Below are 27,085 nucleotides of genomic sequence, written 5' to 3'. Positions count from 1 at the left end.
AGGATAGTTTCGCCGCGATGACGAGTGACAGCCGCCGGTGGAAAAAGCGCGACAGGACTAATAGACTCGCGGGGGTGGGGGGGGGGGGGGGGGAGAGAAGAGTAGCTCTCCTGACGTTTCTTTGTATAAAAAAATAAATAACAAGTCATGAAATGCATCAGTAATCATAAAGAGGGTTTGGCGATGTTATCCGTGGTGGTTTCGAGAAAAGAACACTTTCACAGCATCATGTGTCGTCAGGGAGAGAGCGCTCGTCGCTGGGGGGGGGGGGGGGGGGGGGCGACGCGCCTGAAGCGTTCCCGTTTTAAACGTCTAGTTCAGAAACTCTTTGGGAAACGACGATCTAAGTGGTCTCCCCGCTAGGCTTCTGGTAGAGACAAGTGCAACATGCATTTCACAACGCTCGTCTGTGTCCGTCAGATACATGAAAACAACAACAACAACAACAAAATCACCCTTTTGTCGTTCACATCTTTATCTTCCTAATGCTTAGGAATGCGGAAATGAGGCAACGATGACGGCGCTTTGGCCAAGCGAGGAGAACAGGGCATAGAGAGGGGCCGCTTCGGTTCCCCTTCCTTGATGTTTGTCATCCATAATTGTTTATATAAATGTGTGTGGTGGTCGATGGCTTCTCTCCGCCCACTCTTCTCGCCTCTGGATCAGGCTCCGCCCCTCCCAACAGTTTTGCCATCTTTGCTTTGTCATCATTTCCCGTTTCCTGTCATAAAGTAATGCTGTTCTCGGTTATCCTACAGTATTTCATTCTCAATTGACTCATCTCAAACCCCGCCCTCTTTTATTGATGCGATTGGTGGATCGAGAAAAGAGGGCGGGGTTTGGTCAGTCCTCCCTCAGAGCCACGGGTGCCAGGCGGGGTCCATGCGGCACAGGTTATCCAGGCTGTTGGCGGCGGCCACCAGGGTGTTGACCTTGCTCTCTCCGCCCTCGAACTGCGCCAGGTTGTGGAGGCGGGTCATGATGGCCGTGACGGCCTTCTGGACCAATGACACCAGCTGCTGGGAGTCCATGTTCTCCGGTTGGCCGGCCGGGGAGAGGGGCATGGACGTGTCCTCCTGGGTCTTCTTGTGCCAGGCGATGATCTCGTCGCGGAGGACCGCCTTCAGGATGCCGTCCACCTGTAGCGGAGGAGGAGAGAATAACGAGGACGTGAGGAGGTGACAGGCGGTCGGTTTGATACCAAGACGGTGTTGATCAAATCTAACGCTAGAGCTGGACGATATGGGACAAAATCACAATATTCAGAAGAACTGTTTTCTATATCGATGTGTCCAAAATAAATATTGAATATAAATATGAACATTTTCAAATATGTGCGATGTGTGATCACAGCGTCACACCGAAAGTGTAATTAACCATGAACGATCTCAAATATTTAATCTTTTTAAATCAATTCATGAGAAATGTACTTGATTATGTACTTTTGCTTCTTTGAACTTAAGACAACAAAATATCACAACTCACACCAATATCAAAACAAATACCACCATAAGAAGAATCACACATAAGCACTTCCACCCCGAACGCACACAAACACAAGTGTCAATTTCCCATTCCGGTAATCCTCCTGCGCTCTCTAAACAGCTCATTACGGCTCAGCGGGGAGGGACCTGGACACCAGCAATCAGCACCTCGCTGGGTGGTGGCCCCGGGCTCTGCCTAAAGACTGTTTGTGTGCTTTTCAGGCTAAGCTAGTGGAGTGTGTGACTGTTTAGGCGTGTGTGTGTGTGTGTGTGTGTGTGTGTGTGTGTGTGTGTGTGTGTGTGTGTGTGTGTGTGTGTGTGTGTGTGTGTACATGTCCCCGTTCCCTAGGAAATACGTGTCCCATTCCCCCCTGGCTGGCAGGAACAAACGGTGGTTCCAGCGAGACCCAAACAGCACTGCTTTCTTTGTTTATTTGTGTCTTCATCAACCCCCACGCCCCCCCTCCCCGCGCGCAACACTCAGGCTCCAGGGGCGACCTATACATAGACGCTGCAGGCAGGCCTGTCATTATGGGCTGGCTGGCTGTTAGTAGTGCTCTAGTCTCTCTATACGAGGCCTTCCACGGCTCACGTTGATTGTGTTGTTTTTGTTGCTCCACGCCTCGCTGGAGCTTCCCCCCCTCTGTGGGTTTAAACGGGTGAAGGTTGAACACCAAACAACAGGGGGAGCGGTTTGCAGAGGGACAGGTTTCTGGGACGGACGGACGGAGGGAGGCCTGTTATTCTAAAAGGGGGGGGGGGGTAGAGGTAGCGTCGCAGAGACACATACATTCTTATCCCAATAATCCATGACTATTGATCCGACACGTGCGCCACACAGTCCGCTGATGATGCCAATGGGGACATTTGTATGGAAAGTCAAAAGCACCAATGAGGTACAGTAGTAGTAGGAGGAAGTAAGCGTTTGACTAAGTGCCACAGTATGCAAGTCTTTCTAATAATAGTTACCTTCTGGGACTTTTAGAACACTTTTTTATTAAGCTTTGGGTCTCAAAGACAAGCTACCTTTTTTTTCATTCACTTTTTCTCCTTATTTTTCTCCCGTCCCAATTTCGCCTCGCCAATTCTCCCTTCAATTCTCCCCTCCCCTGTCTCGAACGTTGTTAGACTATGCGATAATGCCTCCCACTGGTCGGCTGTAGTGAGGATAGAAGCCTTGCATCACGTGTCCCCTCCGGTACACGAGGAGGCAGCCTGTCGCATCTTTTCACCTGACAGCTCGAACTCTGTGGCGAGGAGTAACACGTGGGAGGCTCACGCTGCCCCAGATACCTCCTGATTCTGCTGTACAGGCGCACCAACCGACCTGTAGGAGTCGCTGTCCACAACGTCCGATCCCCACCCACCAGCTTTCCCACCATCTAACACTGCCAATTGTATTAGTATGAACGACCAGCCAAGCTGGTAGCAACGCCGAGAGCTGGGCTCGAACCCAGCATCTCCTGCGTTAGTGGCGAGCGCCTTGCCCACTGCGCCACTTAGCCGCCCCAAAGACAAGCTACCTTGAAAGAAGCAGCGCCGCCCAACATGGATCACGGGTCTCTGCGGGGGGACGACCTACCTTGAAGTTGGGCTGGGCGAAGCAGCGCGCCACGGCGATCATGGAGGCGGTGAGCGGGCCGGAGACGCCGATGGCCGTGAGGAACTCGGAGATGTTGGGCGTCAGGCGGAAGGGCACGGGCCGGTTGGCGTCCAGGTCGCCGGTGGCGTCGTTGATGTCGAAGCGGAAGTAGGAGACGTTGAGTTTCCCGGTGTCCTGAAAGGTAAGAGGAGAGGACTGAGGTTAGCAGCACACAACTCAACAATAAGAGACATGATGTCGTCTGTGTCCACTAGGGGTGGGGGAAATATCTATACGTAGCAGTATCGCGCTACTTTGCGTGACGATACTGTATCGATACAGGGACGCCAAGTATCGATATTTAAATATTTATTTATTTATAAAATAAAATAAAAAAAAGATTTTTTTTTGTATAAGGAAGTTGCATTGTTCATTTCAGTCCACACACACGCATGTGCATTCAGTTAAGTTGGAATATGACTGTAATACAAACAGTTCAGTTTGTCAGGTACATGCAACACAGATTACTGAGTGTTGACATCCGTCTGCTTGAGAAAATACCACGTTCTGCAATAAAAATTATTGAAGTGAGATGAACAGACTGAACTTTATTTTATTAGATAAAACATGTTGACAACGTTTTACTTTGCAGTTGAAAAAAGGTAATAAATCGCAATACATCGCAATATTAACATCACAATACTCGGCGTATCGCAATGTATTTAGTAGTATCGCTATACTATCGTATCGTGACTCAAGTATCGTGATCTAGTATCGTCCTATCGTGAGGCCTCTGGTGATTCCCAACCCCTACTTAGCACACAACTCAACAATAAGAGACATGATATTGTCTGTGTGTCCATGCATACAACTATGTACAGGTGTGTGTGTGTGTGTGTGTGTGTGTGTGTGTGTGTGTGTGTGTGTGTGAGTGACACATAGCAATACAATTGTTGAGCTGTAACCGTTTATGGCCAATAACAGACAATAACAGTATCTATAAATATGCTGCGGGGCCGGCAGCCCTCCCAGGCCACACATAAGCCGTGCAAGAGAGCCGCCGGTCTCCCGCGAAGCTCGGGGACTTACAAAAACAACTAACGCATAATAACAACAAAATGGCTGCTCTCTTTATTGATTGATCCGAGGAGGAGCCCCAGACGGCGGGCGAAACGTCAAACTATCAGCAGCAGGACATCTATAATCCGCCGGGCGTTCGCTCCCCACTCTCCTCTCCGCCTGCTCCGTCCCCGGCGAGTTAGAATATATATATATACGGCCCGGGTTCATCTTTAAGCCTGCGTTTATGTGCGCCAGGGCCACTGCACGAGCAGCCATTCCGGGGAGATAAGCTGCCTCATATGAAAAGGTGAGTGGGCTCTGACAGCTTTATAGCAGCAACGCATTTCATTCCACCGCTCGCCCTCCTCCTCCTCCTCCACCTCCCTCCTCCCCACCTCCCTCCCTCCTCTCTGTCATTTGCTTCTCCGGGCCCAAGCGGACGGCCTTGAGGCGGTGGGGTGAGACGGCAGCAGCGACCCCAGGAGGCTCAGCTAAGCCCACAGACGGTTGGCTGAGGACGGGGGAGAGCAGAGCAGAGCGCTCTCGGAATGCTAATCGTCAAGACTGGCAAGTCAGACACCCGTGACTCCATTTTGGGGCTGGTGTCCCCCGCCGACGGCTCGACACGCGTGGTTCTTCTCCCACCGCATAGAAGCCCGGGGGCGGCTGAGGACGACCGAGGGACGTGAGGCCGGGGACACTGCAGGGGACGGGGACACTGCAGGGGACGGGGACACTGCAGGGGACGGGGACACTGCAGGGGACGGGGAGAGGACTGCGGGGGACGGGGAGGAAACGGCAGAAGGCGATGAAGAGCGATGATGTAGTAGCTATTAGGGATGGGACTTTCTAGCAAAAGTGCTATGCGAAAATTTGTGTTTCATAATATCGAAAAAAAGTATAAAAAAAGTACAGTATATATAATTTTTATTTTTATTTGTATCAGCTGACCGGCAATAAATCAGAATGACACCATTCACCATCTTGGCCTATAATAATAACAGCACTGCATTGGCCTATCAACCGGCTTTAATAAACACACAGAAACAGTAGCATGTGCATCTTTTTGATCAATTAGGCTATGAAAATTAGGCTGCCTCTAAATATAAAAAGGAATTAAATAAGAATATTTGCTTCAATAAAAAAATAAGCATTTTATAAAAAATAAAATAAAAAATATTATATATATATTTTTTTACAAAACAAATATTCGATTGTAAAAAAAAAAAAAAATGAAAAATCGATCATAACACTTTCTCTGCCAAGGACGCCTAAACTCGTCATTCCCCGCCATGCTAATTCTGCCAATGACGCCGTAACACGTCATTGAGATCAATATTTCAAAAATCTGTGATCGCAATCATATTTCTCCCCCGGAGACTTGAGATCTACTGTTGATCCCCTCTCAACTCTCCAACGGTTCAAGAGCGCCATCTGGTGGCCGATCGGCGGATCGCCCAAGCCGGAAACGGAAGCTGGTGCTAATTCCAATTCGGTCCGATCACTCGCTAATAGTCCCGGGACTCGAGCTAGACACAATGGATAGCAATCCGTTACCAATAACTCGATAAACAACATGATTTGGACGTATATACTATTATACAACCTGGAAATGGATCGCATATTTCTACATCCCATAATAGGAATATTTCTGCTCCACGCTCATCGCCCAACGCTACGAGGAAGCTACGTGAGTTTCAGCGTTTTTTTTTTTTAACGTGTTCGATACAAACTGCTCTAATGATCATATCACCCACACTAGATGAATCATCTAACGTTGGCCACGGAATTATAAACGACCCCCCCCCCCATCCGGTCAACATCAGATCATACGTAGTAACTCCTAGAAGCACGTCCATTTGAAATTTGTTATCTCGCGCCGATCGCTATCAAACTGTATTTGATCATCAATATAATGCATTTGGGGCTATAAATCACGTTCTGCAGAAAGCTGCAGAAAACGATAAAAACATATTTATACTTTATACCGTATTTTAGTATGAATATGTGAATGAAAAAGTATAACGTTGCTACACCCTGAACAATACATATAGGACCTTGAATGGGCCATAGTAATGTCAATTTAGCAATACAATTTAAAAAGTTATAGCCCTGCAAAGAAGGGGAACTTCTCCATAGACAAATAGAGCTGGCAGAGAGGGGTATAATGATGTACATAAGCCTGGCGAAGAAAGTGTTAATAACAGAATTACTTTGAATTTTCGGTCCCATCCCTAGTAGCTAACTTGTCTTAGCACTGTATCTAGTGCTGGATAGAGCTTTGATTCTCTGGGCCTGACGCGAGCCACCGGGTTCAGACCGGGCTGTAGTTTCTCTAAATGTCCCCGGGCTTCAATCGGGTCGGGTTAATATAATAATTATTATTTTTAAATAATACGATCGCAGACTCATAGTGGACATCAGGGTCTCCATTATCAGGTAATTAATTCCCAAGTGGCCACGGTAGTCTGCTTGATCCCAGTCTCGAGTGCACCACCTAGATCTCTCTCCCTCTCGCTCCCCTCTCTCTCCCCTCTCTCTCTCTCTCTCTCTCTCTCTCCCTCTCTCTCTCCCCTCTCTCTCTCTCTCTCTCTCTCCCTCTCTCTCTCCATTTCAACAGCTTAGCCATAATGCTGTTGATGGAATACTCACTGTTGCCCGTGTTGTTGAGTTAAATAAACGGATACAGCTAGTGATGCACCGATGTGAAAATTGTGGCCGACGATACCGATAACCGATATTAATATTGCTGTTCTGGCCGATACCGATATTTACCGATGTCGATATCTCTGTATAGAAAACACTTTTTTATGATAATCAAATATAGAGCTATTTTCCAAAACGCATTTTTTTTATTTTTTACTTTTGTAACTTATTTTCAGAAATGAATTGAAATGAAATGTTCAGAATATTTTGAAACTATTTAAGACCAAAACATGTAAAAAAAAAAAAAGAAAAAAAAAGTATATGTATTTTTAATATCGGCCCTATCTTGATATCGGGCCGATACCGATGTGCACCGATGTATATCGTGCATCACTAGATACAGATCCATGAGTCTGTGTTTCAGTCAACAGTGGAGCTATGTGGCTCAGCGCTGTCCGTGGTGCTGAACTGGACAGCGAGCGGAGAGGAAACTGAAGTTTCTCTCTCATTAACTTGTAGAAAAACAAAGACAGAATAGGATCTATATCTTCAGAGGGGGGGGGGGGGGGTCTCTCACGGGCAACAGTCTGTGTCTTCCGTCAACAACATCATCATCACGGCTGAGCTAGTCCGACAGCCTACTGTTCAATAGAAAAACAAAACAACGCATGTCTGGGACATTGAACTCTTCCATCACAGGTGGACTTCTAACTGGGAGGCGCCGCTCACTGTTAACAACAGCACCAGAACAGCAGCCGTACGGTTTTTAATTGGGCTGCTGTGGTTGGCGCTCGGCGGACAGAAGAAGCCACATGGGTTCATCATGTTGGGCCGGGCCTGATCAAACCTCTAGTACCGAATTCATTATAATTGACACAGACATCAACAGGGTTTATATATACGCTTCCAGTAGAAAATACATGTGTGTATTTAGGTGGGATGGGACATGATGTTATGGTTGTGATGCCCTGTCCTGTCCTTGTGCTTCCTGTGTGTGTGTGTGTGTGTGTGTGTGTGTGTGTGTGTGTGTGTGTGTGTGTGCGTGTGTGTGTGGATGCTCGCCATGCCGTAATCCTCCTGTGTCTAATGGGATCTTGGGAGTGGAACAGGCAGAGTGGGGGCTTAATGCCAGCGCTTATAGCTGCCCAGTGGAACGCCTGTCAGCAACGGGCCGATTGAGATCAGAGGGGAGGGGTTGTCCGACTGACACAAAATCATATTTAATAATGACTCGGAGCGAGCCGTCTGCCGACCCCGTGCACCAGACAGATGTACGCTGACGCACAGACACACGCAGAAATGCAAACACATACCCACGATCCCGTCCAATTTCTCACCCTTCCTCTCTCACGCACGCACACTCACACACACACACACACATTCACGGGGCTGAACCTCTTCAAATTGAAGCGTCTTTTCATAGCCGTAGAGCAGAGAGAGAGAGAGAGAGAGAGAGAGAGAGAGAGAGAGAGAGAGAGACTGAATATATCGCGGGCTGTCAAAACATCCTTCTCATTGACACGAGGCTGCCTGGCTGATAGGCCTGCTAGCAGCGTGAATGTCACTGGGGAGAGCGGTAATGCATCCGCCAGATATGGGAAGCGTACAGTAATACTGATCTCTTGACGTGTATATATTGAATTAGCCCCCTCTTGATATGCACCCCCCCCCCTCCAGTCCTTGACCAGGGGTCGAAGAGGCGTCAGTGGATATGTGTGTGTATGAATGTGTGCGTGTGTACGCATGTATGTGTACGCATATATGTATGTATATATATATATATGAACCGTTTCAAACATGGCGTATAAACATTTAAAATTCACGTTTATTCCCTGCTAATACGATATATTGACAGAAGATAAACGCCAGCGTTTCCTCTAGGTTGGCTGCTTTTGGGGGGGGGGGGGATGGGTGTGTGGATGCTCAAGCAATGGAATATACTTTCATGAACTAAACAATAGCCGTGACAGATATATAAAGTATATTCAATAACAAGCCCGGTGCCATTTTCTGGTGGAAAACGCTTGTATTAATGACGCCTGTCATTTTTTGAGTTTGTTCCGTTTATGTGTCCATTGATTTCTGTGTGGTTACCACTCGAGAGAAGTTGGGGCATCACTCCAGGCTCCTGTTTACTGCACAGTTGTGGTTTGATAAATGTTGCACTTATACTCATAGTTCCACCGTTACTGTAACATTGCCGTTCTTCGGATGAGACGCTAAACCGAGGTCCTGACTGAATCTCGTCGTTAAAGAACCCAGGGCGCCTATCGTAAAGAGTAGGGGGTTCCCCGACGTTCCTGGCCAAATTCCCAATCAGGTCTCTGACATCAAGGCCACCTAATCATCCCTTCCCCTTAATTGGCTGATATCAATCCCTGTCTCCTGAGCCGTTCAGCCATTGTGTGTAGTGTGATGTGTGCCGGGTGCCAGTGTGTATGGCAGCCATTGAGCCTGCGTAGCCCAAGGTTGGGTGCTACCAGAGAAGGAGGCAATTTACACCCTACATTGTAAAGCGCTTTGAGTGTCTAGAAAAGCGCTATATAAATGCAAGTACTTATTATTATCGCAGCTGCCACCATTTTACATTTACATTTAGCTGACGCCTTTATCCACATTAATTACAAGTTCTGTCCAACAAGTCAGCAGGAAGGAAGGGTACAACTCTGGCAGCTGAGGGTCAGTAAGATTGTTTGTCAAACAGTGTTGAACTTGAATGCTACAGTCTTGACTGCATAGTAGTATAGGCATATATGTTGGACATATTAGCATAGTAGGTAGTAATACTATTACTAGTAATGCAGCCACCAATACTACTGTACTTTAATGGCTGTACTTTAATAGCCAGGCGAACTAGGACTAAATTGAACGCTATTCTATCTTTTGAAGGCCACCCTCTGTACAATATACCTGATGCTCTGCGAAGCTCTTTTTAGTTTCCGACGCCTCGACGCTCTACTGAGCGACTGAGAAGGTCCTTTGTTCCTGCTGCGGTTACATTCTTTAACGAACACCGCTAGCTCTGTGTGTTGAGAGGCTCTCTTCTTCTCTTCTTTTGACTGCGTTATGTAACTTGTATTGTATGTTATTGTTTCTTGCTTGTGTGTTTGTATTCGCTCTGGTGGCGAACCATGTTTCCCCTCTGAGATTAAGAATAAAAACCACACCATGGCTCCTCTGACTAAACCGTCAGCGTCACGGCTGCCCTGCTGCCTGTAACATGTTCTCGCTCAGCTCAGAGGAAACCAACGGACAGAGAAGACCAAACCGACCAACTCCGAAACACAAGATATACCTGCTCGTTAGGGCTGGGCAATTAATCAAAAAAATATCGCGATCTCGATTCATAGACCTATGCAATCTCATTTCAAAATTATGACGATTTTTTTTTTAACTTTTTAAATAATTGTATTGAAAAAATAAGAATCGTGAGAGAATCGTGATCTCAATTCTTAGAGAGAAAAATTGTGATTCACATTTTAGCAAGAATCGCCCAGCCCTACTGCTCGTTATTCAATATGTATTTTAAGTTTCAATTTCACTATATTTCAGCGCTTCTCTTCTTCCCTCGTATCGGATTCAATGCCCGTCTCTCTGCTCCGCTCTGTGCGCGCGCGCGTGTGTGCGTGTGTGTGTGTGTGTGTGTGCGTGTGGAGGGGTTACTAAGCCGTGTCCTCGGTGAAACACAGAGGAGAGAAACCTGCATGAGACCCTAATTGACAGCAAACTGCAGCAGAGACTCTCACACTGAGCTGACTCAATAAAAGAGTGCACATTAAATAGGTAAATAACTCATTCATTGTTCCCTAGCAACACAATTCCACTGAAAAAGGTGTGTAAGTGTGTGTGTTTCTATGTGTGTGTGTGTGCTAGGGCTGTCACGATGATAATACATATTTCACTTCATTAGCAAAAATACTCTGCTATAAGCTATTCTCCGTCTCGTGTGTGTGTGTGTGTGTGTGTGTGTGTGTGTGTGTGTGTGTGTGTGTGTGTACATTTACTGTATAGGCTACTCTTTTTGACATGGATTAGGCTAATTAGCTTTAACAATCCTGATTCCTGAGCCTATTTTATTCAAAAGGAAGATATTGATTTAAATATGTATGTAGCCTACCGTATATATAAAAAAAATGCATTTTAATCGTATCTCCTGTGCTGGCACAAGCACTACCATAGCATGGAGTGAAGAGATAACACACAATACATTCATTCATGGAGATATACTAAAAAGCTATTTATGGCCGGTAAAATCTCTAGTTTTTTTTTTTATATATCTAAAGCTAAAAAGGATGAGGATACTCATTAAACATTTTGAAATATTCAATTGCAAATATAATCAATTGTTGTCGGTTTAGATTAATAGACTAATCGATAAAATAATCAACTGATTAATCGATAATAAAATAATCGTTAGTGACAGCCCTAGTGTGGGTGTGTCTCTCCTACCTGAGCTGACAGCCCTAGTGTGGGTGTGTCTCTCCTACCTGAGCTGACAGCCCTAGTGTGTGAGTGTCTCTCCTACCTGAGCTGACAGCCCTAGTGTGTGTGTGTCTCTCCTACCTGAGCTGACAGCCCTAGTGTGGGTGTGTCTCTCCTACCTGAGCTGACAGCCCTAGTGTGGGTGTGTCTCTCCTACCTGAGCTGACAGCCCTAGTGTGTGAGTGTCTCTCCTACCTGAGCTGACAGCCCTAGTGTGGGTGTGTCTCTCCTACCTGAGCTGACAGCCCTAGTGTGTGAGTGTCTCTCCTACCTGAGCTGACAGCCCTAGTGTGTGAGTGTCTCTCCTACCTGAGCTGACAGCCCTAGTGTGTGAGTGTCTCTCCTACCTGAGCTGACAGCCCTAGTGTGTGAGTGTCTCTCCTACCTGAGCTGACAGCCCTAGTGTGTGAGTGTCTCTCCTACCTGAGCTGACAGCCCTAGTGTGTGAGTGTCTCTCCTACCTGAGCTGACAGCCCTAGTGTGTGAGTGTCTCTCCTACCTGAGCTGACAGCCCTCGTTCGTTTTCGTTTGTTCGTTTTTTTGCGTGCGTTTTTTTCGTTTTCGTTAATTTTCGTTTCATCTTTTTCGTTTTCGTTCGTTTTTGTTTTAGTTCTTTCTTTTTTTTGCGTTCGTTTTCGTTTCATCGTTTTCGTTTCTTCGTTCGTTTTCGTTTTAGTTCGTTCATTTTTTTTGTGCGTTCGTTTTTTTGCGTTTTCGTTCATTTTCACTGGCACACGACAGAAGGTTAACCCTTTACTATCACACAACCGACGGCGATGCTCCATCATTAGCATCATTAGCTACGCGGATGCGGAGCTAATTATGATAATGATGGAGCATCGCCGTCGGTTGTGTGATAGTAAAGGGTTAACCTTCTGTATTGTCACCGGCTGTCGTGTAAATGGTAAATGGCTGCTTTTTTATATAGCGCTTTTATCCAAAGCGCTTTACAATTTGTTACTTACATATTACCCATTCACACACCGACGGCGGAGGCAACCATGCAAGGTGCAAACCTGCTCATCGGGAGCAATTAGGGGTTAAGTGTCTTGCTCAAGGACACATCGACACGCTGCCCAGGAGGAGCGGGAATCGAACCGGGAACCTCCGGATTGCCAGACGACTGCTCTACCTCCTGAGCCACTGTCGCCCCGTGTGGCAGTGAAAGAGTTAACACAGACTCAGGATGGTTAGGGTTAGATAGATGTCTCTCCTACCTGAGCTGACAGCCCTAGTGTGTGCGTGTCTCTCCTACCTGAGCTGACAGCCCTAGTGTGTGAGTGTCTCTCCTACCTGAGCCGACAGCCCTAGTGTGTGTGTGTCTCTCCTACCTGAGCTGACAGCCCTAGTGTGTGAGTGTCTCTCCTACCTGAGCTGACAGCCCTAGTGTGTGCGTGTCTCTCCTACCTGAGCTGACAGCCCTAGTGTGTGAGTGTCTCTCCTACCTGAGCTGACAGCCCTAGTGTGTGTGTGTCTCTCCTACCTGAGCTGACAGCCCTAGTGTGTGAGTGTCTCTCCTACCTGAGCTGACAGCCCTAGTGTGTGTGTGTCTCTCCTACCTGAGCTGACAGCCCTAGTGTGTGAGTGTCTCTCCTACCTGAGCTGACAGCCCTAGTGTGTGCGTGTCTCTCCTACCTGAGCTGACAGCCCTAGTGTGTGAGTGTCTCTCCTACCTGAGCTGACAGCCCTAGTGTGTGCGTGTCTCTCCTACCTGAGCTGACAGCCCTAGTGTGTGTGTGTCTCTCCTACCTGAGCTGACAGCCCTAGTGTGTGAGTGTCTCTCCTACCTGAGCTGACAGCCCTAGTGTGTGCGTGTCTCTCCTACCTGAGCTGACAGCCCTAGTGTGTGTGTGTCTCTCCTACCTGAGCTGACAGCCCTAGTGTGTGAGTCTCTCTCCTACCTGAGCTGACAGCCCTAGTGTGTGTGTGTCTCTCCTACCTGAGCTGACAGCCCTAGTGTGTGAGTGTCTCTCCTACCTGAGCTGACAGCCCTAGTGTGTGAGTGTCTCTCCTACCTGAGCTGACAGCCCTAGTGTGTGAGTGTCTCTCCTACCTGAGCTGACAGCCCTAGTGTGTGTGTGTCTCTCCTACCTGAGCTGACAGCCCTAGTGTGTGAGTGTCTCTCCTACCTGAGCTGACAGCCCTAGTGTGTGAGTGTCTCTCCTACCTGAGCTGACAGCCCTAGTGTGTGAGTGTCTCTCCTACCTGAGCTGACAGCCCTAGTGTGTGCGTGTCTCTCCTACCTGAGCCGACAGCCCTAGTGTGTGAGTGTCTCTCCTACCTGAGCTGACAGCCCTAGTGTGTGCAACGTGTCTCTCCTCCTACCTGAGCTATCTGCAGCATCTCTGGGTTGAGCCGGTTGAGGTGCAGCATGAACTCCGCCAGGCCGATCAGAGCCAGCTGGATGGTGAACATCTTCCTGAAGGTCCAGTAGTCGGTGGCGTTGGGGAAGGTGTGCAGGGCCCACTCCTTCAGCATGCTGCGAGGAACCATGTTACCCTGCACCTCTTTCAGGATGTCACGCAGCACCTGGAGGAGGGGGGGGGAGAGGGGGAGAGGGGAGGGAGGAGGGGAGAGGGGAGGGAGGAGAGGGGGAGAGAGGAGGGGAGAGAGGGGGGGAGAGAGGGGGGGAGAGGAGAGAGGGGGAGGGAGGAGAGGGAAGAGAGGAGGGGGAGAGAGGAGAGAGGGGGAGAGAGAGGGAAGAGAGGAGGGGGAGAGAGGAGAGAGGGGGAGAGAGGGAAGAGGGGGAGAGAGGAGGGGAGAGAGGAGGGAAGAGAGGAGGGAAGAGAAGAGGACAGAGAGAGGAGGGCAGAGGGGAGAGAGAAGGGAAGAGAAAAGGGGAGGGGAGAGAGAGAGGAAGGGGAGGAGGGGAGAAGAGGAGGATGGAGGGGAGAAAGGAAGAGGAAGAGAGAGAAAGAGGAGGAGGGGAGGGAGGAAAAGGAGGAGGGGAGAGGGGAGAAAGGAAGAGGAAGAGAGAGGAAGAGGGGAGGGAGGAAGAGGGAGGTTAGGCTAGTGGCTTGGGGCAGTGGATGGGGTCCATCTCAAATTCAGGTGGTAGTTTACTGTATTAGGGCGCGGATCCACCTGCCTCATATTTATGACCGCACGCGTCTTTTTTCAATGTATCCCAATGGGGAGAGAGCGTATGCAGCCGCATGCGCCGCCTATAGGAAATGCGCTGCAGTCGGCTTCTTTTTTCAGCTTTTTTGTACGGCCGCACCCAGCGTTTAAAGTTGAATCTTTCTGAACTTTCAGAGCGATGCGCTGAGCTCATTTTCAGACAACCAATCACAGCCATTCATATCTACCACTCTGTTTGTAACCTGACACCGGAGCTGCCTGTCTTGGCTGTCTCCCACAAGAGACGGGCCACTGAGATTTGCGACAAAGCACAAATACACTAATAATAATAACTACACGAATACACTACTAAAAAGCTAATAAAAAGCAAAGGGTGAACTGTGGTGTCAGGCAATAACTATATATATAATTAATATACAATAAAGTTATTAAAATATGCTATAATATGTGCAAAACCGCGGCAGGAAAAAACGATAAAAGGATGGCTGTAGATTTCTTTCTGTCATCTACAAGATGCGCTTCATGCCAGCACTGCCGGCGCACTGCCAGTGTTTTTGTGAGATTGGTGGACGCGGGCCCTTAGGATCTACTTCCTCCCCCCTCAGGTCTTCCATGGTGCCAGTATTGTCTGGGACTCAATCCACCAACATGTGAAGCCCTGTAGCAACACGCTGTACAGATCATACCGGTACTTATTGGTCTGACAGCTAGGGCTGACTTTCGAAAAACAATATTTGGAATTCTAAGCTTCGGGGGTGAGATTCGATTTTAATTCGAAACTTCGAGATAAATATATATATATATATATATATATATATATATATATATTTTTTTTTATGTTGTGGGACTTGTACAGCACTTTGTTCAACTTTGTCAGTGCTGTAAAGTTTAAACCTTTTAAAATCTTAGACAAACGAAACACTTTGCTTTCATGAAATATTGTAAGTAGTCATTTGAGGCTTTATAAAAGCAGCACAATGAACACAAGTCTGTCAGTGCCGAGTCCAACCTAGTCTTAAATAACAAACAGCAGTGCTTGTTGTAATTAACTAAGAGAGGCAGAGTTGATTTTGCACCAAAAAAAAAAGAATTACATTTTTTTTTCTTTTTTTTATATATTCGAATTTCATTTTCATATTCGAATCCCATGCCCATCGAACGAAGCTTCGAAGTATTTAAGACAGCCCTAGTGCGAGCCCCTACCTGGTGGCTGGCCTGCATGCCCCGGGCCTGGACGGTGTGTGTGTGTGTGTGTGTGTGTGTGTGTGCGAGGCCCTACCTGGTGGCTGGCCTGCGTGCCGCGGGCCTGGACGGTGGCTAGCCGGTCGTAGTAGCGGGAGATGGGGTTGTCGTGCTCGATGCCCTTCTTGGCGCAGCGCTGCTTGTAGATCTCCACCAGGGACAGGGAGGACGGGTTGTCCTCCACCAGACGCATCTGAGGGGACACCGCCACCACCCGGGGCACTGCAGAGGAGGGAGGGAGGGAGAGGAGGGAGGAGGGAGGGAGAGAGGGAGAGGAGGGAGGGAGGGAGGGAGAGCGAAGGAGGGAGGGAGGAGGGAGGGAGGGAGGAGGGAGGGAGGAGGGAGGGAGGGAGAGCGAAGGAGGGAGGGAGGGGAGGGAGGAGGGAGGGAAGTGAGGGAGGGAGGGAGAGAGGGAGGGAGGGAGGGAGGGAGGGAGGGAGGGAGGGAGAGCGAAGGAGGGAGGGAGGGAGGAGGGAGGGAGGGAGAGCGAAGGAGGGAGGGAGGGGAGGGAGGAGGGAGGGAAGTGAGGGAGGGAGGGAGAGAGGGAGGGAGGGAGGGAGGGAGGGAGGAGGGAGGGAGGGGAGGGAGGGAGGGGAGTGAGGGAGAGCGAAGGAGGGAGGGAGGAGGGAGGGAGGGAGAGCGAAGGAGGGAGGGAGGGGAGGGAGGAGGGAGGGAAGTGAGGGAGGGAGGGAGAGAGGGAGGGAGGGAGGGAGGAGGGAGGGAGGGAGGGAGGGAGGGAGGGGAGTGAGGGAGGGAGGGAGAGAGGGAGGGAGGGAGGGAGGGAGGGAGGAGGGAGGGAGGGAGGGGAGGGAGGGGAGTGAGGGAGGGAGGGAGAGGAGGGAGGGAGAGCGAAGGAGGGAGGGAGGAGGGAGGGAGGGAGGGAGGGAGGGAGGGAGGGAGGGAGGGAGGAGAGGGAGAGGAGGGAGAGAGGAGGGAGGGAGGGAGGGAGGAGAGGAGGGAGAGAGGAGGGAGGAGGGGCGGAGAGAGGGAGGGAGGGAGGGAGGGAGGGAGGGAGGGGAGGAGGGAGGGAGAGGAGGGAGGGAGGGAGGGAGGGAGGGAGGGAGGGAGGGAGGGAGGGAGGGAGGGAGGGAGGGAGGGAGGGAGGGAGGGAGGGGCGGAGGGAGGGGCGGAGGGAGGGAGGGAGGGAGGGAGGGGCGGAGGATGGCGTGGCAGAGATAGAGAGTGAGGAATAGCAAAGGGGGAGAGGAGGGAGTGATGAGAGGGAGGGAGATGGAGGACGGCCAGAGAGAAGACAGATTAGGGTGGAGAGAGGAGAGGGAGGGGGGAGGTGGAGGGGGGTGGAGGGGGTGAAGAAAGGATTAGCACTGGAATCATTTGGCAACAAAACAGTCCTCGTTTCACCCCGGCGCCGGCCCACAGAACACTCCAGAAGGTCGTGAGTCAGCGCCAGCGTGCGAGGCGCAGTCGTTTCAACGCCATCCTGGAGTCAATGGGGTCACGGTGGGGTCACCCGGGACACGGCAAATCAAAGCTAATCTAAACATTTACATAAACAGGCACTGCCAGCCAGCCAATCGGCGGCAGCCGCGCCAGTTGGAGGGAAATGGGTCGGAGGGGGGACCGTCCAATCCCCCCCCCCCGCTCCATATTTTCACTTAGACAAAAGCAATCAAGTGCAGAAAAAAAAGACTGGGCAAACATCTGGGTGGGAGCAAACCTCAAGGGGGGGGGGGGGGGGGGGGGGGCACTTGGGGACGACAGGGAGGGGTGTTGTGCTAGAAAGAGAAAATAAATGGTGTTTGAGACAAAGAGAGAGACAAAGACAAAGGAAGGGAGAGAGAAAGGAAGGGAGAGAGAGAAAGAGAGAGGGACAGAGAAAGAGCTAGGGAGATGGAGGAGAGAGAGACAGAGGGAGAGACAAAGAGAAAGATAGAGGGAGAAAGAGAAAGGAAGAGAGAGAAAGAGAGGGAGAGAAAGAGAGGGAGAGAGAGGGACAGAGAAAGAGCTAGGGAGATGGAGGAGAGAGAGACAGAGGGAGACAAAGAGATAGAGAGGGAGAGAGAAAAAGCGAGATAGAGGGGAGAAAGAGAAAGAGGTAGAGAGAAAGAGAGACAGAGAAAGAGCTAGGGAGAGGTAGGAGAGAGAGATAGAGAAAGAGAGAGAAAGAGAGAGAGACACAGACAGACAGGCACACAGACAGACAGACAGAGGACATCAGGGAGAAGAGGCCAGAGCCGGTCCTTGTAAGGAGGTGAGGTGACTGCAGACACGGTGAGTCACCTCTGACCTCCACGGGTACAGAACGCCTATCTGACCAATCAGATTTAAAGGTTAAAGACTACACTTACTATTCAAACGCCAATGTCTCATATTCTAGGATTGATTACTTTTTGATCTACTCAAGACATCTTCACATGGTAAAAAACTGTTGTATCAATCCAATCACACTATCAGACCATGCGAGAATTGACTTGACCGTTCGTCTGGATGGAGAAAAGTTCACTCGTAGGCAATGGAGATTCAATACCTCATTGCTGAGGGATGAAACATTTAGATCAAAAATGAAGGTATGGATTAAAAATTACATAGATGAAAACAATGATCCTAGCATGGACCCAAACATAATCTGGGAAGCTGCAAAAGCCACTTTAAGAGGACATATTATCTCATACACATCATTTAGTAAAAGGGAAGAAATCGCACACACAAAAGAACTAGAAAAAGAAATTGAAAGATGCGAAGCCCTCCATAAAGTTGCAGCAACAGAAGACAACTGGAAACATTTAGTAACTGCCAGAGCCAAATTAAATATCAAGACTACAAATATAATCATGCAACAAATTAATCAGGTTAGACAAAAACACTATGAATTTGGCAACAAACCCAGTAAACTATTAGCCCATCAACTAAAAAAAGAACAAGCCGAAAGGACTATAAAAGCAATTCGGTTCAAGGTTAACATCACACATCATCCAAAAGAAATCAATCAGGCATTCCAGGAGTATTACAATATACTATACAAATCTCAAAGTAATTACACACAGGAGGAACTGGATAGATTCTTAGAAGGTATCAAAATGCCAAAGCTCTCAGAATCAGATCAAGAGAGTCTTAATGCACCCTTTACCGAACAAGAAATACTAGCAACAATTAATTCAATGCCTATAGACAAAAGTCCAGGACCAGATGGCTTCCCGGCACAGCTATATAAGGAGTACTGGAATGACTTGAAACCCATTTTTATGGGAATGATTAACAACTTTGGACGCAACAAGGCACTTCCTCAAACAATGAGCTTGGCAAACATCACAGTACTGCATAAAAGTGGTAAGGATCCACTAGACTGTTCATCATACAGACCTATAAGTCTTTTAGATCATGATTATAAGACTATCACCAAAGCATTAGCGAAAAGACTTGAAACCATCACGCCGAAATTGGTAAACCCAGATCAGGCTGGATTTGTTAAGGGAAGATATGCTACCGATAACATCAGACAGTTATTAAATATAACCAATCATTTGAATCTAAAACAGAGGCCCTCTCTACTCCTATCTCTGGATGCAGAGAAGGCTTTTGACAGAGTCGAGTGGAACTTTCTTTTTAACGTGTTGCAAAAACGTAATATAGGGTCAAATTTTATCCAGTGGATTAAAGCAATTTATCAAACTCCAAAAGCAGCAGTTATTACTAATGGCAATACATCTGATCCGTTTCTCTTAATGAGAGGAACAAGACAGGGGTGCCCAATGTCAAGCTCATTATTCGCAATAATAATAGAAATTTTGGCTGCATCTGTACGAGACAACATTAACATAAAAGGAGTGTATATCGATAAGGTTGAACACAAAATATCTTTATATGCTGACGACATTGTTCTATACATTGAGCAACCAGAAAACTCCTTATTACATCTGTATAACACAATCGAACAATTTGGAAAGTACTCAGGATACAAGATAAATTATAATAAATCTAATGCATGTCTCCTACATATGAAACCAACAAAAGAAATGCAGAAATCCTACCCATTTAGATGGTCACCAGGAGGCTTCAAATACTTGGGAGTACACTTTACACCGCAATTAAATGATTTATTTGAAAAAAATTACACTCCTCTTACAATTGAAATTAACACAGATCTAGGTAGATGGGACAAACTACCCCTATCCCTTCTAGGAAGGATAAACGTCATCAGGATGAATATCCTTCCGAGATTGAACTTTCTCTTTCAAAATGTACCCTGCTACCTATCTATAACATATTTTAACATATTGAATAAACGTATCTCAAAATTTATTTGGTCCAATAAAAAACCAAGGATTAAATTACTGACTCTTATGAAACCTGAGTCCATGGGTGGTCTAGGTCTTCCCAATCTCCAACACTACTACTGGTCAGCCCAACTTCGAAATATAGTATCATGGTCATTGGTCGGACCAGACTCACACTGGATACAGATAGAAGCGGGACAGGTTGATCCTTTACCTCTAAACTCTCTTTTTTTTATAAAGAATTTTGACAAAATAGAAAATATAAAGCAATATTTCACGGTTGTGAATACCCTATCTGCATGGAAAGATTGCTCGAAAAAGTTTGGCATAACTAAATGCATCTCTGTTTATTCACCTATTCATCAAAACCCTGACCTAAAAAAATATTTTCATTCAACTGATATAAACAAGTGGAGACACTTGGGGGTAACTCAACTTAAAGACCTTTTTCATAAAAACTGGAAATTAAAAGCATTTCAGGAGCTAAGAGAAGAATACAACATTCCTAACTCAGACTTCTTAAAATATATGCAAATTCAAATCACTTTAAGTTCACTTACTAAAGAAAACAAGTTAAGCTTTGAAATGACAGAATTGGAAGAAAAACTAACTACCTCATCCACAATTAAAGGTAAAATCAGTGAACTATATGAAATTCTAACTAATGAATGCCAAACAGTCTTCCCAGCTCTATTAAGATGCTGGGAGACGGACCTGGCAACGAAATTTGAAGAAAACAATTGGCAAGATATCTGCGATCGAACTTTCTTTCCCTTTACAAGCAATAAGATCAAAGAAAGTAATTTCAAATTTATTCATAAATTCTACCTTACTCCTGTAAAAATGCACAAAATCTCGAAAAGAAAACTCACCAAATTGCCCAAGATGTAAAATTAAAGAAGGAACATTTCTGCATATGTTCTGGCAATGTAGCAAATTGAAGCATTTCTGGAACAAGATCCACTTATTTACTAAATCTGTCATGGAGTTGGAATTTGAGTTATCACCATGTGTCTATCTATTAAATAATATAACAAACTGCCACTTAGACCAAAAGAAATGCAGACTGTTGGTATACATAACATATTTTGCAAAGAAATGTATACTTCTTCTATGGAAAAATGAAATCGCACCAACATTCAATATGTTCATAGAACAAATATCTCAGTTTCTTCCCTTAGAAAAGATAACGCTTGAAAAGCACAACCAGGGTCACTTATTTCAAGAACTCTGGAACCCACTCTACTCAACTGGAAACTCATAATGTAGTCCTATAAATGTGTCATATCTAAAATAACAGACGTGGAGTTTTAGCAGATTAGATTAGCTGATCTGTTGAGGCTCTTTGTCTGCGTGTAAGTGCCTGGTTGCCTGCGCATGGCTGTCAAACCCTGCCCCCACGGGGTCGGGTCTGGGAAAGGGAGCTGAACACGCAGCGGCCCGGACCCTTCTCTGTCGGAGTAGCCATCGATAAGCGGGTGTGAGCAACTGGGTGCTATAAACTGTCACTGTTTACAATACCGACATTTGCACTTTTATTCCTTATTCCTTATTTACTTATGATTTACCTACTGTCCCTTTATTTTATTTTACTTTATTTTTATTATTATTATTAATTTTTTTTGTCTAATTGTTTATTTGTGTGTATGTGGGCAAGTGTATGTGTATGTGTGTGTGTGTATGCCTGTATGCGCGTGTAAGTGTGTGTATGTCCCAGTGTGTGAGTGTGAGTGAGAGATGGGAGAATGGATTGAGTGGGGAGCACAAGGAAAATTGTTAAAAATTGTTCATGAGAGTGACACTGAACATTCTGTAGATCTGTCGATTGAATGTGAAACCTCATGAAAAATAAAAAGATTTCAAACAATCAGGGAGAGGTGGTTACAGGCAGCAGAGAGTGAGACACACTGACTCTAGGAATGATGGACATCTTCACCCCAATTTAGTTTGTTAAAGAAATGTTTGGGATAGTGATGCACGATATATTGGCCACCGATATAATATCGGCCGATATGGCCGTTTTTTTTACACATCTGTATCGGTCCGATAAAGATATTAAAATATATATATATATATATATTTAAAAAAAATGTGTACATGTTTTGGCCTTAAATAGTTTCAAAATATCAGTAATTTCTGAAAATAAGTTACAAAAGTATATATATAAAAAAAAAAAAGGCGTTTTGGAAAATAGCTCTTTATTTGATTATCATAAAAAAGTGTTTTCTATACAGAGATATCGACATCGGTAAATATCGGTATCGGCCAGAACAGCAATATTAATATCGGTTATCGGTATCGGCCACAATTTTCACATCGGTGCATCACTAGTTTGGGACCAAATAATACCGATGTTTCATCCGCCCCAACTGGACAAACACAGGTACAAAAACGGGTTAAGCTCGCTAGACATCCCTATCTGCAGACGATCAGCTGCTATCTTAGTGTGTGTGTGTGTGTCAGCGTTTCCGTTAGCCGGTAATTACCGGTATTTGACCGGCAAAATCTGTTGAAGTCCGACATATTTAATCTCTCCGGTCATAATGTCCGGTGAAAATAATTCCCTCTAAGCACAATTTGATTATTTGAATTGTATTAAAATAGGCTAAAATTAAATAGCCTATGCGATGAACGAAACAATCATTACATTTGTTTCATCGTTGCTTCACCAAGCAGGTATAATAATGTTGTCAGCGGGAGCTTGCTGCTAGATTTGCGACTGCATGCAGCTGCAGAGCCGGAGCTGCACACCAGCAGTGCCGGCACAGTGCAGTACTCCAATTCAGCCATTGGCAATTCAGCTGTTGGGTGGGGGGCGCTGCTGAGCGGTCCCCAGATAGAGCCTGAAAACAGCTGAATCTGCTGCTCTGCAGCGACATACTCTCGCAAATAAGTCGAGGTGGAGAGAGTCATCACGCAAACCCACGATAATGTTGCCGTCTCTCTCTGCCAAATTTCTCAGTTCTTCGCTTGATATAATTAATACAAATGTCCAATATAACGGAATTCGTTAGCTCATAAAAATGTGATTATAACAGACTGCTGTTTATTAATGTCGGGCGACTGCCCACAGACACCTATTTAATTTAAAGTCAGCAGCAGCACGGAGTCTCGGGACTTATTTTATTTGGAATATAATGACTGTATACGCAAAAGTAGCCTAGTTTTAAGTTAAAATATTATAAATCTACATGCCTTGAGGATGTCATTCTTTATATAGCCCAGCGTTTCCGTTAGCCGGTAATTACCGGTATTTGACAGGCAAAATCTGTTGAAGTCCGACATAATTAATCTCTCCGGTCTTAATGTCCGGTGAAAATTATTCCCTGAGTCTAAGCACAATTTGATTATTTGAATTGTATTAAAATAGGCTAAAATTAAATAGCCTATGCGATGAACGAAACGATCATTACATTTGTTTCCTCGTTGCTTCTAATAATGACAACGACGTTGTCAGCGAGAGCTTAGTGCTGGGTGTGCGAACTTTTGTGAAGCTGCAGAGCCAGAGCAACATCAGCACAATGCAGTATTCCAGCAGTACTCCAATTCAGCCATTTTCAGCCAATGTTGGGTGGGGGGCGCTGCTGTGCGGTTCCCAGAAAAGAGCCAATAACAGCTAAATCAGCTGCTCTGCAGCGCCATACTCTTTGCAAATAAGTCGTTGCGAGGTGGAGAGAGTCGTCACGCAAACCACGATAATGTTGCCGTCTCTCTGCTTTCTCAGTTCTTCGCTTGATATAATTAATACAAATGTCCAATATAACGGAATTCGTTAGCTCATAAAAATGTGATTATAACAGACTGCTGTTTAGTGTCGGACCGACTGCCCACATACGCGGTCTATTTTATTTCAAGTCAGCAGCAGCACGGAGTATCGAGGGACTTATTTTATTTGGAATATATTAATGACTGTATACGCAAAAGTAGCCTAGTTTTAAGTAATAATATTATAAATCTACATGCCTTGAGGATGACATTCTTTATATAGCCTGCCTATCAATTGTTTTAAAGCTCAATAAACTATGACCGGAATTAATCTCATTTGTCCGGTAGATTGAAATCTTGCAGGTCACGGAGACCGGCAACAATTTTTTCTAACGGAACCCTGATATAGCCTGCTTATCAATTGTTTTTAAGCTCAATAAACTCTGACTGGAATTTCTCTCATTTGACCGGTAGATTGAAATCTACCGGACACTGAGGCCGGCAACAATTTTTTCTAACGGAAACCCTGGTGTGTGTGTGTGTGTGGGGGGGGGTTACATCACCTCTCATAACAAACAAGAACGCAACCATAAATGAAAGAATAACTGCTACACAGCACTGCAGGCATCACAGGCGTTAATCAGAACACACAGTGTGAAGTAAATTTCCAAGGTATAAACTGTCCTCAGGGGGAAAGTGGATCCCTGGAACACCGTTTGAAGCTAGAAAGCTACCTGGAAAGAAACCATTGCATTGCCGTCAAAGGCAGGGTCCGCAATTAAGTTAAAGGAACACGCCAACATTTTGGGAAATTAGCTTACAGTCTTCTCCAGAGAGAGACCAGAAGATAGATACCAGTTTTTTTTTATTATCTTTGTCCCCCTTCTTTTTCGGTTTTTCTCCCATCCCAATGTTAGTCGTTATGCCAATTCCCAATCCCCTTCCTGGTCGTTGCGCACTCTACCCCCTACCGTCGGTCTGGGAGGGCGGAGACTATCACATGCTTCCTCCGACACATGTGTACCCAGCCCACCGCTTCTTTTCACCTGGCAGCGCGGACTCTCACTGGAAGAGTGTAACGTGTGGAAGGTCACACTACCTCTCCTAGATCCTTCCCTCGCTGTGCAGGCGCCCCGACCGAACTGTAGGAGTCGCTGTTTTACAACGACCAGGACCCACCCTCGCCGGGTTTCCCACCCGCTGACACTACCAATCGTGTCAGTATGGACGGTCGGCCAAGCCGGAGGCACCACAGCCGGATTCGATCCCACTGGCTCTGTGGTGGTAGACAGACGCATAGTCCGCTGCGCTACCCGGCGGGCGGCCGCCCTACCAGTTTCCTCTCTGTGCGTTCAGTAGAAAGCTATCTGGCTGCACGTTAGCCTAGCTTAGCACAATGAATGGAAGCGGATATGACCGGTTAGCCTTCGGGAGAGGTGTTCGTTAGTTGGACAATGCCTAGGCTAGCCGGTCATGTCCACTTCCATTCATTGTGCTAAGCTAGGCTAACATGCAGCCAGTTGGCGAGATTCAGAGCGAGATTATGTTTCAGTGGCAAAGAAAAAAAAAATCACTTTTGGTTGGACGTATTTGGTGATAAAAAATATATCTTTAAATCGAGCCCTCTCAAAAACCACCCAAATTCAAACGGTGAGTACTTGAGTGATCAATTACTCATGTTACATTAACCCTTTCACTACCGCACTACAAAGGGTTAATGCTTTCACTACCACACTGCAGAAGGTTAACCCTTTCACTACCACACTACTGAAGGTCGACCCGTTCACTACCACACTACAAAGGGTTAACCCTTTCACTACCACACTACAGGTTAACCCTTTCACTACCACACTGCTGAAGGTCGACCCTTTCACTACCGCACTGCAGAAGGTCGACCCTTACACTACCACACTGCAGAAGGTTAACCCGTACCGGTGAAGAAGAGGTGCCTCTTGGTGGTCTCCTTCCTCTTCTCCAGACAGGGGTTGAGGAGCCTCAGCAGCTGCAGGACGCGCTCCTCGCGCCGCGACTCCGTCAGACAGGCGTCGTTCATCACCAGGTACGGGTAGATCTTGCCGTTATGTCCGCGGATGTAGAGGCGCCTCGCTGCCGTGTTGTGTTTCTGGACTATCTCTACCCTCGGCATGAACCTGGTGGAGGGAGGGAGGGAGGAGGGGGGGGGGAGAGAGGGAGGAGGGGTGAGGGAGGAGGGAGGGAGGAGGGGGGGGGGTAGAGAGGGAGAGAGGAGGGGGGGGGGAGAGGAGGGAGGAGGGGGGGGAGAGAGGGAGGGAGGAGGGGAGAGAGGGATGGAGGGAGGAAGAGAGCGAGAGAGAGGAGGGAGGAGGGGGGGGGGAGAGAGGGAGGGAGGGAGGGAGGGATGAGGGGGGGAGAGAGGGAGGGAGGGAGGGGGGAGAGAGCGAGAGAGGAGGGAGGAGGGGGGGGGAGAGAGGGAGGGAGGAGGGAGGGAGGGGGGAGAGAGAGGGAGGGAGGAGGGGGGGGGAGGGAGAGAGGGGGGGATAGAGAGAGAGGGAGGAGAGAGAGCGAGAGAGAGGAGGGAGGAGGGGGGGGAGAGAGGGAGGGAGGAGGAGAGAGGGAGGGGGGGAGAGAGCGAGAGAGAGGAGGGAGGAGGGGGGGGAGAGAGGGAGGGAGGGAGGGGGGGGAGAGAGGGAGGGAGGGGGGAGAGAGAGGGAGGGAGGGAGGAGGGGGGAGGGAGAGAGGGAGGGAGGGAGGGAGGGAGGAGGGGGGGAGAGAGAGAGAGGGAGGGAGGGAGAGAGAGGGAGGAGGGGGGAGAGAGAGAGGGAGAAAGGGGGGGGGGAGAGAGAGAGAGGGGGGAGAGAGAGAGAGGGAGGGAGGAGGGGGGGGAGAGAGGGAGGGAGAGGGAGGGAGGGAGGAGGGGGGGGAGAGAGAGGGAGGAGGGGGGAGAGAGAGAGGGAGAAAGGGGGGGGGGAGAGAGAGAGAGGGGGGAGAGAGAGAAAGGGAGGGAGGAGGGGGGGGGGGAGAGGGAGGGAGAGAGAGGGATAGGGGGGAGAGAGAGAGGGGGGGGGAGAGAGGGAGATAGAGAGAAAGAGGGGAGAGAGAGAGGGAGATAGAGGGGAGAGAGAGAGAGAGGGAGAGAGAGATGGAGAGAGAGAGAGAGAGGGGGAGAGAGAGAGGGGAGATAGAGAGAGAGGGAGAGAGAGAGGGAGAGATGGAGATAGATAGAGGGGAGAGAGAGAGAGAAAATGAAACAAATGTGTAGGGAGGATGCTTAAAACCTCTCATACAATTTAAACGTCGACTGTGTATAATTAGTGAATTCAAATAAAGCATTTGAAATGCGTGTGTGTGTGTGTGTGTCAAACAGAAATTACAATCCACTTGCTGAAGATAAATGCCTCTACTCTTAAGCCCTTGGATGCCGTTCATCATTCTGCTCTTTACGGGTTATTACTGGTGATGATTATAGCACTCATCATCATCATCATTGCATTCTGTAAGAAAAGATTGGGTGGTCTTCTCTGCCAGACACGTGATAGACGTATGTATTTGATTATCTACAAGGCCTGCCATCTTACATCATCCATGTG

At 47.4% G+C, this 27,085-nt stretch overlaps 1 protein-coding gene across 1 annotated transcript in view; it reads right to left on the bottom strand.

Annotated features, from left to right (window-relative positions):
• Positions 1 to 265: 265 nt before the first annotated feature.
• The window catches only part of trrap (transformation/transcription domain-associated protein), a gene marked incomplete at its 5' end in the record, with an annotated part of 245,882 nt that continues 219,062 nt past the window's right edge, over positions 266 to 27,085 (bottom strand). The window contains 5 exon segments of the mRNA XM_084322329.1: positions 266 to 1,139; positions 3,067 to 3,261; positions 13,582 to 13,785; positions 15,617 to 15,801; positions 25,452 to 25,669. Of these exon segments, the coding sequence (XP_084178455.1) occupies positions 855 to 1,139; positions 3,067 to 3,261; positions 13,582 to 13,785; positions 15,617 to 15,801; positions 25,452 to 25,669 (1,087 nt within the window). The 3' untranslated portion in view covers positions 266 to 854.

This window comes from Notolepis coatsorum (assembly GCF_963971535.1).
Source record: "Notolepis coatsorum genome assembly, chromosome: 10".
NCBI classification, from domain to species: Eukaryota; Metazoa; Chordata; class Actinopteri; order Aulopiformes; family Paralepididae; genus Notolepis; species Notolepis coatsorum.
This window is presented reverse-complemented; position numbering and strand designations above follow the sequence as displayed.